The sequence below is a fragment of the Galeopterus variegatus genome, unplaced genomic scaffold (assembly GCF_000696425.1).
Source record: "Galeopterus variegatus unplaced genomic scaffold, G_variegatus-3.0.2 Scaffold5880, whole genome shotgun sequence".
NCBI classification, from domain to species: Eukaryota; Metazoa; Chordata; class Mammalia; order Dermoptera; family Cynocephalidae; genus Galeopterus; species Galeopterus variegatus.
The window spans coordinates 102,860-114,604 of NW_007731991.1; the positions used below are offsets into that span (position 1 = coordinate 102,860).

Consider the following 11,745-nt stretch of genomic DNA (forward strand, 5'->3'; position numbering starts at 1 on the left):
CCCGCCGAGGGTTCGGATCCCATGTGGAGACCAGTTCCAGCTCACTGGCTGAGCGCGGTGTCCACCGAGAGTTGCGATCCCGTTACCGGTCAGTAAAAAAGACAAAAAGGAAAAAAAAAAGAGTAAATATGATGCATTCCATTCCAAACCTAAATGGAATCATTTAAGGAAATAATTTGTTTAGATCATCTGCATTGTTATGTGTCTGTGTTGATTTATGGCATATTCTTATTTATCCTTCAGAATGCACATGCTACAGTAAGGCTTTTCCAACCCCGCTCTCACTGCATCTCAGTTTATTAATAATTCTCTCTTTTATGCCATTTCTGCCTCATATGTTTACTTTTTACGTTGTGCCCTTTCACTGTATTATATTGTATTTATTCATTTGTCTACCCCACTGGATTCTGATTCCTTGAAAACCTAGACTGTCTCTCATTCTTCTTTGTATTCCCAGTGCCTGAATAGTGCCCGTCAGTGTCTGGCATATAGTAAGTATATGAAAAAATGCTTGGTGAACAGACATATATTAGCAAGAGTTGGGGAGTGGGAAACAAAGGTAAGAAATTAAGTATCTTTACTTATCATCTATGGGGTAGGTCACAGTCATCTGCACATAATTCTAGCACAGAAAGATTCATATACGGTACTGGGACAATTAGGTATCCACATGTAAAAGAATGCAGTTGGACCCCAACCTCACACCATACACAAAATTTTAAATGGATTAAAAAATGTAAATTTAAGAGCCAAAACTATGAAACTCTTAGAAGAAAACTCTTGGGGAGTTTAGCTGCGTAAGTGCTCTTTTATAAGCACTTATCATGCTGTATAGTGTCATGAATCTTCATATACAGTACAGGTGCTGTGGAGTTTGGTTTGGGTTATAAAGTCATAATGTGATACATAAGACAGAAATCATGAGGGCTGGCCAGTTAGCTCAGCTGGTTAGAGTATGGTGTTATAATGTCAAGGTCAAGGATTCAGATTCCTATACCAGCCAGCCACCAAAAAAAAGGGAAAAAAAATCATGTGTTTTTGAAGTCTCTTAAATCACCAGGTTTAGGCCTTGGAAGTTCAAATGTAATGGATGAAGGGAGGGACTACATTTAATTTTGACTCCTTACATAAAAGTAGTGCACTGCTGTGCATTTTTGTAAGTACTTCAATATTTGTTCCATGGTTGATTTTGATTGCTTGAGGAGAGGTTTGGGTCTAATAAAAAGAAAATGTTGTTTGTAAAGGTGATTTAACACTGTATCCATCCTATTAAGGAAGGTGAAGTGTCCCTACAACTCTCTAAGCGTGGGCAAAACAGCCATTGGTATTGCCTCATTTAAGCAGGGTCTGGTTTGGAAACAAATCTTGAACCAAGTGTCCTCTCTGGTGCACTCCTTCTCTTTTGGCAGGGTTTGTTCTTAGAATGTGTTTTGTTAATAAATTAACTCATTTTCTATTGTAGCTGCCCAAGGGAATTGTCTTTCTTGGTGAGTGGCTTAGAAAGCACAAAAGAGATTGTCATCCTTTTTTCTTAACCTAGTATGTGGGCTAATTTTGATTATTTATCTTTTATTTATTCTTTTTTAGGAAGCTAAACTCCAAGGTGGAGAGGAGTCAGAGCTGCAGTGACACAGCCCAGGATAGAGTGAAGAGCAGACTCAGAGCAGCTCCAACCAACAAAGCCAAGGTACACCTCAGCTCCAGGCTTCTGAGGCTCGCTAGTCCCATCTCATAGCCTCCTCTGCACATGGCAGAAACTATTCCAGATGAGAAGAGGCAGAATGGCTCCCAGGCATACTAGTAATGTTGAGGAATTCAACAAATAGATGTGAAGGAAGAGAGTTTGAATGAGTAGCCAGATGGGTGGAATTAGGGCCATTAGAGAAATATTTTTAAAAGCTCTACATGTTTTTTTCCCTGTAGACTTTCAGTTTTATTAATTGTTTCAAGTATGTAGGAGTTTCTGCTAAATGGTGCTTTCTAGGTTAGGGATTTTCCTCATTTCTTAGGCTTACATTATCTTTTATCCCTTTTCCTTCCCTTCCCTATCCCTCCACTATCATAAAGGAATAATGAAGAAAAAAAAAATGTGTGTATGTATGTATAATCTTTTTAATCTCTTTTAGGTCACAACTGTAACTGTCCTTCCCTTCCCTATCCCTCCACTATCATAAAGGAATAATGAAGAAAAAAAAATGTGTGTATGTATGTATAATCTTTTTAATCTCTTTTAGGTCACAACTGTAACTCCAGCCTCCAACCCCATCATTGGTGTCCTCTTGTCCACTCAAAACAACCGCTGCCTCTCAGCCCCTGACTTAACCATTGAAAAGCGTCTACCTTTTAGCTCCCTCTCATCCTTGGTTTCCCTGCATAAGCCAGAGCGCTCTATCAGCCCTGAGAGCAATGACAGCATCTCCGAAGAACTAAACCATTTTAAGCCCATTGTCTGCTCACCATGTACTCCTCCCAAGAGGCTCCCTGATGGTCGTGTGCTAAGTCCCCTCATCATCAAATCAACACCCCGCAACCTAAGCAGAAGCCTGCAAAAGCAGACTTCTTATGAGGCCAGTCCACGGATCCTCAAAAAGTGGGAACAGATCTTTGAGGAGCGGCAGATCAAAAAGACCCTTTCAAAAGCCACTCTCACCTCCCTGGCTCCTGAAACGGAAGACTTACTAGGCTCTGAAGTTATACATTCTAGCAAGGAGAAGTCACTTCTGGCTTTAAATACAAGACGGTCCAGTGGGCCAGTACTCTCAGGGTATATTGGACCCATCTCCACTGACCTTGATTATTTCCCCTCTGTTAGCCAAACAAAAGCAGAACAGGACAGTGATAGTAAAAGGAACGCTGAGATCCCACTGGAAACCTGCTGTTCCTCAGAACTCAAAGGAGGAGCCAGTGAGACTTCTTTGGAGAGGGAGCAGTTTGAGGGGTGTGAGGGGTCGGGGTCAATGCCAGATGCCACGTTAGACAAAACCCGTATAAGCACAGCCATGAAAATCTCTGCAGCTAATTCTGTGCTACCCAAAAACAGTGTTTTGGGTGGGGTCTTCAAAACAAAGAAACAGCTGAAGACTTTAAATCATTTTGATCTGGCTAATGGTGTTCTGGTAGACAGCCTAGGTGAGGAGCCACTTCCTTCCTTGCGTCGGGGCCGGAAGAGACATTGTAAGACCAAGCACTTGGAACAAAATGGCTCCCTTAAGAAACTGCGACAAACCAGTGGTGCGGTGGGCCTGGCCCCAGCAGACCCAGTACTGCGAGAGATGGAGCAGAAGCTACGGCAAGAGGAAGAGGACCGACAGCTGGCTCTGCAATTGCAGCGCATGTTTGACAACGAGAGGCGGACTGTGAGTCGGCGAAAAGGAAGCGTGGATCAGTATCTCCTACGGTCCAGCAGCATGGCTGGGGCCAAGTAGCACTTAATGAACAGTGGTACCCTTTTTTAAGAGGTCTTTGTCCTTGCTCATTTATCCTGAAGAGCTGAGTGTTCTCACTTTGGGTTTCTTTTAATGTAAAGCACTGTCTAATATGGTTTTGAGAAGTTCTAAGACTGTTGTAGTCAATATCTGAGGGAACTGCATCTCTGTTTCTCTGTGACCCAGGCCAGAAGCACTCCTCACCCACTGAGTCACCCACCCCTGAGGGCTTCCAGGCCAAATCTGGCAGCACCCACTTGGAATGAGATTTGGAATAGCCTCATTCAGGAGCACAATGGCCAGAGTGAGAAATGGTAAAGGAAAGAGGAGATACCTTCTCAAGCTGCTGGACCTCCTGACTTCTTTTAACAAGGTGTTGTTTTAAATCAGCCTTGCAGATAAAAATTAATTCCATCTTTTTCAAAGAAGTGGAACAGTATCTTTGGCAAATCCAAAATGATAAATTATTTTCCTCTTTCACCTGTTCCTTGCCACAAGTAATTCTACCCACCTAAATCAACTAAGCTTATGCTTCTACAAAAGTTAATTTACGTTCTCTGTTTAAAAGATAACATTTGAGTAATGCTATATAGTTGACAGAGCACATTCACAGACATTGTTTAATTTGGTCTTCCCAGGAGACCTAACATGTAAGTGATGTTAGCCCCATTTTTAGATGATGAAAGTGCACTGCAGATGTTCCAGTTCTCTCAACTACTAAGAGGCATAGCCCAGACTGACCACTGGGTCTCCCAGCAACACATCCTATGGATTTTCCTACACTAACAGGTTGCCTGGGACTGCAACCGAAGGGCGTGCCAGAGGAGCCTAGGAAGAGCTGGCTGGGCATTGAACACTGATAGTGCAAAATCCACGTGCAAATAATTAAGATTGACAGGATGTATAAATACATACTGTGTAGTTATCCTCACCCCCACACTTCTGTTTTCTTGGGGGTTCTAGCCTGTGAGACATACTACAATTGGGCTTCATTATTACTTTCCATATGGCCAAGGGTTATCTGCAATGTTGATCTAAAATCCTCAAAATTTGCCCTGAAGTCAGGAAAAGAACAATGCTGAAACTCTGTACTGTGGAAACAAGGTATCTAGCTGGATGCAGCTGGTAAACTCAGTCCCATGGACCTTTGGGGTTTATTTTCCTTAGCAGCTGACACTGTGTGTCTTTTGCATCCCTGGTGGTGCTTGGTGCTTCTGCCCATCTGGGCTCATTGAGAACAGGGATTAAGAGATGATTTTAGGGAATCTCAGTTGGGCTGGCATTCCCTGTGTATGTATGAACTATTACTATAAAGTCATGTGACTGGCATTTTAACAAACCTTCCAGAGCTTATATATCCCAATGTATGTTGTACCCCTTGAGTAGCCCCAGGAGGATACTGCATAGTTTTTCCAATGATGTTACCATTGGTGAAAACATTTCTGGAACTGCCTTCAAAGACTAGAAACATCTAGAAACATAGGCTCCTAAAATATTAGACCAGGAAGGTACCTTAATGGTCATCTATTCCAACCTCCTCCTAAGGCAGAGGCTAGGGTTCAGAGCAATGACTTACTGATGGAAGGAATTACTATAGTACCTTTTAAAAAAAATTCTTCTCAGGAGATTTGTCCCCTTCTCAGGGCAAAATCTTCAATCTTTTGGGGTTATAGGAGAGAGAATTTTAAGTTTGAAACTATCTGGAAGCTATTTGAAGCTTCTAAGAAAGAAGGCTTATCAAGAGGGTTTGAAGTCATAAATGGGGTGCTGCTGTAAAGCAGTCAGAGCCATTTTCTTGTGCAGTTCATAGTTCCCAAACAGTTCCCAAAGAGAAGTTCCAGAGATGTCTTAAGCATTGTGGTCGTCACTGAGATATGTAGAATCTCTTCGGTGACTACTTTGGTGGGGAACATCACTCACCTGAATGTACTTATTCTGTGTCCTGTGTGTGTGTGCATGCATGTGTGCAGATGTATGTTTAAAAAACATGCATCAATCTCATATTTGGGCATGTTAGTGCCCAAAATAGAAGAGCTGGCACTGGTCTGCAGAGGACAGGGAAGGTGACCTTACTAAATGCCCTTAGAGAAAACTTATCAGTTACTGCCATTTCATATATTTCCTTTTCAATCTTAGTAAATATTATTGGAAGGCTAGCCTTGCTGGTAGTGGCAAAGACACTTATTTTTCCTTATGCATCCAGCCTGTGGCCCCTTTCATAAAATTGCCTCTTTTAAAAAAAGGTTAAGGCTTCTTGGCTGAGGCTTGCCAAGGAAATTTTTCCTAAGTGTCTTCATTTATTTTTTCAACTTTTAATTTAATTTTTAATTTTTGCCTGGAGGAAGCACTGACGTTAAATGCCTTCTGTTTTCTGTTGATTTTCCCTAAAGGAAAATTGCCCTTAAGGGATTGAAGCTGCTTAATTAATTGCTGTCTGATTACAAACTGGCAAACTGAAATGGGAAGCTGCCACTACTTGCCTGGTGCAGCTGATGACTGAAGGCTGTGCTGCTCATCCTTTCTGTTCCATCTGACGGACATTTCCTGAGCTTCAAACTTGTGCCAACCCCGTGCTGGGTCATGGGCATACAAAAATGGAAAGGACAGCCCCTACTCTTGAGGAGCTCGATGTCTAATGGAATGTATTTAAATGTATATCTGGCTGGAGAATTTGTTAATGGTCTTAGGAAAAGCCATTTCTTTCATAGCCATGCTCTTTGACAGTCCCATTTAGGATACTGTCCAGCACCCAGCAGGCTGCCTTGAACATTTTAGAGACCCCATCAGTATCTGTGAATTTGATTGTAATATTGCTTTCCATTTCCTAAATTATTTTACCAGAGGAGAATGAGTTTTCTCCTCTAGTGATGACAAGACAATAATACCACTTCAGGAGCTGCCTTTTTAGCTTAAGCTCCAAGAAATGAAGAAGGCTGTGGATCACTGACATGGTCGGGGACCTCAATTTAGTAACTTAATCTCTCTTCCAACCTGATCTCTCACCAGAGCCAGGAGCAACTTGGGATTCCTTTCCTTTCTCCTGGCCGGGTTTTCATTGAAATGGAGGGCCAGCAGGAGAGGGAGAGAATAAAACTCAAAAGCTAGATCATAATCATAGAATGTTATCTGGAATGAGCGAGGAAATCATCCAAGTTAAACTCCCATCCCTTTTTGTTTTTTTGCTGGTACAGAGATTGAACCTAGGACCTTGGTGTTATGAGCACCATACTCTAACCAACTGAGCCAAATTCTACTTTTTTTTTTTAACAAATGAGGAATTTGAGGTCCAGTGCCCTGTGCCCTATTTTATACTGTAGTTTTCTAGAGTTTGAATAAATAGTCCTTAAAGTCACACACACACACACACACACACACACACACACACACACACACACACACACACACCCAGGACCTTGCTGTTATGAGCACCATACTCTAACCAACTGAGCCAAATTCTACTTTTTTTTTTAACAAATGAGGAATTTGAGGTCCAGTGCCCTGTGCCCTATTTTATACTGTAGTTTTCTAGAGTTTGAATAAATAGTCCTTAAAGTTACACACACACACACACACACACACACACACACAATTTGCTAATGAAGGAACACCCAAATGATTTAGAAGGCTTTTTTTTTTCTCTCTCTCTAAAAAAAGATGACCGGTAATGGGATCTTAACCCTTGGCTGGTGTTGTCAGCACCAAATGAAGGAACACCCAAATGATTTAGGAGGCTTTTTTTTTTTTTTTCTCTCTAAAAAAAGATGACCGGTAATGGGATCTTAACCCTTGGCTGGTGTTGTCAGCACCACGCTCTCCCAAGTGAGCTAACCAGCCATCCCTATATAGGATCCGAACCCGGGGCCTTGGTGTTCTCAGCACCACACTCTCCCGAGTGAGCCATGGGCCGGCCCTAGGAGGCTTTTTGTTTTAACAGATTATTCTCCCTGACTTTTTCAGTTAGAATTAAGATGCAGCTATATCCCTTGAATACACACTCAGGTAGGGAAAGTCTCCACAGTCTGAGTAATGTGAATGTAGTATCTTGGGAAACGATAAATTTTGATTGGAATAATTGTCGCTTTAATTACCAAGTTCATTAAAAGCCAGGCAGCCCCTTCATTTTTGCTTGAAAATCGGAAACTCCTTAGGATCTTAAGTCTTTCTCAGCCAGCCTTGTCCTTATCAACCCATAGAGGGGTCTTTTGGCCTGGTCTTTAGAGTGAATGTAGCTGGTTATGAGTTCTTGTGACTCAATGAGAAAGGTTTATTGTAGGGGTGGGGTGGATTTTAGGGAAAGAGGCTGCTGAATAGATTTTCTTCGGAAGATGGTCTAGAAATGCATTTTTACACATGATTATTATCCACTGTAGCTTTCTGAAGAAGATTGTCCTGTAGAAAAGAGATACATAGAGGTCACCAGTTTAAGAGATTAGTCAAATTGGATAAAGGAAAAAATGCCAAGACTGAACATTTAGCTTGTTCTATGTATTATCAGTATTTTTTTTTTCTAAGAAAAAAATTTACTCTCCGTGAATAAATGCTTCCTTAATATCTTGTCAGTAAGGTGACAACTTTTAACAGCCTTCACAGTGTGAGAGGCAACTTCAGTCTTTGAGCAGGCTCCCCTCTCTACCTTTCCAACAAATAGTAGGACAAGGCCAGGATAAAGCAAGGCTTGTTCATCTTTCTCTCCTCTCATTAAATATGAGGTTAAAACCAGGCAATGCGCTCTTCAAATATCAAACTCTTAGAGCCCAAGAGTAGCTTTTGGTCCTGGTTCCAGCCAGATAAGTAAGGTAGCAGTCAGATTCTTCCTCTTGGTACTGCCCACCCTCTAAGCTGTGCCACCAGTGGGAGCAGGGGCTGTGCCTCAGTAGGCTAAAGTTTGCATCAAACACTGTATCACCAACCCTGAGCCTAAGCAGAGCACTTAAAGTCCTAATGAGAGAATAGATAGATACTATGCAAGGGAAAAAATGACTATCTTAAATGCCAACTAATGGATTTTTTTTTTTTTCCCTCCTGATGTGCTGTTTACTCTCAACTCTTTGTACAAGTACACTTGTTCTAAGGGCCTTTCCCCCTCCCGCCTAGAAACAGAAAAATGTGTCGTGTATTGGTTTTCTTCAACCTGCTGTCTGCATTAGAATGGGAGTAGGGGACTGGATCCTTATGGACTGCCACTGTTGGCTGCCTCATCTCTGACTCATAAAGAGCATTTTGACAAAGACAGAGGACTCGGAACAGGGCATGTATGCCTTGTCGGGGATGCTTCTGCCAACAAGGAAATGGCATGGAATCAAACGGGATGATATATTGTTTATTTAAACAGTACCAAAGTGCATTCTTCAATGTATGTTTGCCTGCTTGAGGCGAGGCCCAAGTTGAGAATACAGTAAAGCAAACTCATGAAAGTGAATGTTCTGTTTCTAATCAGTCTCGTCTCTGGAGAGCAATCTCAGACAAACATGGGCTAAGCTTAGACTGTGTGTTGTTTGATTTTTGGTGCTATCTTTGCTCTGAGAGATACCCCATGTTACAATGTCTTGTTTTGGCATTCAGAATGATGGGAGAGATTAGGAGCTGGGATGGGGTTTCCATGGTGAACAACCATTGTCTTTTGACAAGTTATCTCCAATTTAGTCCAATTTACAGTTCTTAAATTCAACCATTCATACTCCTAATAAAAGTGCCAAGAAAGCATTTGAATGAAAAATGAAGGTACAGGATGACATTGTCCTTGCACAATAGGGCTATATACAGAATATCTAATTTTTAAAAATATTTTTTGGAACAATTATTTAGCAATTCATCAAAATCCCCTTGGCATCAGTTTCTCATCCAGCAGCGAACAAATATATCCCCATTCCATCTAAACTTGGAAAACCAACTTGAAAGACTATTGTAAGAGTCCATGCCATACATGGTAAACCAGCACTTGAGGGACGTTTTGAAATACTTTCAAAAGGAGAGTTGTTAATGATTTGCCAGAAACAATGTAGCTAATTGCAGATATGAGAAGAATATTTGTCTTTTAGCCCCTAAAGTAACAAAATGCTTTACACACCACTCATTCCTTTATATACTGGTGTGGTTAAATGCTGTGATCCTCATTTACAGATGGGAAACTATGGTCCTGACAGTTATTCATAACCTAAAAGCTGGGTCCTCTGACTCCAAAGGCACTGATTGCTTTTTTCTGCTGCTTAGACTCAAGCCAGCCTTAGGGTGGTGCCACCCTCTTACCAATGGCCTTGGCTAACCGCATGGTTCCATTTGCCTTCTAGATTAGATCTCCTCCTTCTGAACTGGGCCTGACAGGGTTAGAGAGACCAGTCTGTGGTCCCTCTGTGTCCACTGTTGGGGTGGGAGGTACCCAGAGGCAGTATGGGATGTGAGGCACAATCTGCATCTCAGTCAGTCAGTTCTCTCTCTTGACCACATCCAGCTCTTTGAGGGTGCTCACTGGCATCTTGGATAGGTGACTAGAAAAACAGTTCAGTTTGGAAGGAGAGTTCAAGGATATACCTGAACTGAAGGCAAAGGGATGAGTAAGAAACATTAGTTCCCATGGGTCTTACCTGGGTCTTCCTAGACGAGTAGCAGTCACGGGGCTCCTCATAGTGCTTCCTTCTTAGGAGTTCTATACTGACATTACTTGGTTATACATGGGGGGAAAGGAGCCAGCACGTACTCTTTTTCTCTCCAAACAGCCTCCAAGATGGGAAGGCCAATCAAATGGTGTTCAGAATGATCACCCAAAACTTAGAAAGTCTAGGAGAGGCAACCAATTTGTTCAGATGGTATCCTTAAGTGAGAAAGTTAATAGTGTTTGGCCTGGATAAGTGTAGCCTATTGAGGATGTTCTCACATCAATGAAGGGTTGGCCTGGGTGGGCAGAGAGAGCAGATACACTCTTGGGCAAAAAGCAGAGCTAGGACCACTGAAGGACTTTGGCAGACAGCTTAGCTCAAAGGCTAGAACTGTCCAATAGCTTTCCCAAGAAAGGAATCGGCAGCCTTGGGAGCGAACGAGCTATCACTAGATGTGCAGGCAAGAGTTGGATGATCTGTTAGATTGCAAGAAACTTCCTGCTTTGAGGTTGGGATAAGTATGTTCCCAGGGGCCTTTCAGGCTTGAGAGTATCTTCTGGCTGGAGGGAGCAGTCCAAATTGTTCTCCAGAATTGGAACACAGTCAGGTTTACAGTGTGAATGTTGGGATGAATTCTCCTTCCTAACAATAGGGAAGAGTTGTTTTGGGCCCCAGGAAATCCAAGCTGGTAAGTCAGGAACATGCCTCTGCACGACTGCTGCTGTGCGTAACAATGGATTACCTGTATCTGTTCATGTACCTTTGTAACAGTGTGACTGTGTATGCTGACTGTATGATGGTGAATGTGTGTCTGGGTATGACCGTAGTTGGGTATAAATATTTAACTGGCCACAAGTGTGAGACTGCAGTTGCATATGATAGTATACAAATACTTAATTGCAATTTAGGTTGTGGTAATGTGTGCCTTGCTGAGGATCCTTATCCTTGTGCCACTGTTTCCTGGACCCTGGGAACTGCACACCTGCTACCCAAGTTTGAATTGTAGTCGTCCCCAGGAGAGCAGCCTCAAGAACAAGGGTTGCCCAAGGTCACACCTGGCATTCATCCCCAAATGCCCATCCCTAGAATCCAGCCCCAGTGGCCTTCTCCAGATCCTCCTCTGTAGCAGATACTGGGTACTGGGCCCTCATCAAGAAGGTGGCAACCCTGCAGGCTGTCTTGGCAAGAAGTAGTTCACTTACTATGAGCCCAGGTTGACCTTGCACAGCCCTGGGGTCTGTTTTGAAGCCACAGCCTAACATGTTTGCATATGGGACTTCAGCTTGTGTCATGGATTAGAGGACCTTGGGAAACTTCATGTAAACCCTATCCCCTCTGCTTGTCCCATCTTTGTGACCATGGACATCTGATAAGGGAATACACAATCCTCTCCTCCCCTTCCCCCTTGCAATGGAAAAAGCTGCCCAACTTATTCTGGGTCCTGGAGGCCTCAGTTTTAACCCCGTCCCTTGTACTGGCTGTGGGCAAGTTAATTAACTTCTCAGCCTTAGGTTTAGGTTCTGTGCTGCTTCTCTGTTCCACACTCCCCGCCCCTCCGCCCCGTTTTCTATCCTAGCACTTATCACAGCTTTGTCATACATGTGTGACTCTAGCAGGTTTCCCACAAGCCTCTTGGGATGCACACATCAGTCGGGTATTTCCCCCCCAGTGTGACAACGCCACGGTGGCCCAGGCCCGGGTTCCAAGAAAGAATGCGTGGCTTCCAC

General features: G+C 42.8%; 1 protein-coding gene across 1 annotated transcript in view; it reads left to right on the forward strand.

The window, feature by feature from the left end:
* RNF169 (ring finger protein 169) overlaps window positions 1–3,455 on the forward strand; it is a 97,400-nt gene extending 93,945 nt beyond the window's left edge. The window contains exons 6-7 of the mRNA XM_008590154.1: window positions 1,588–1,687; window positions 2,235–3,455. Of these exons, the coding sequence (XP_008588376.1) occupies window positions 1,588–1,687; window positions 2,235–3,425 (1,291 nt within the window). The 3' untranslated portion in view covers window positions 3,426–3,455. The remainder of the gene's footprint in view (window positions 1–1,587; window positions 1,688–2,234) is intronic.
* Window positions 3,456–11,745: the final 8,290 nt, after the last annotated feature.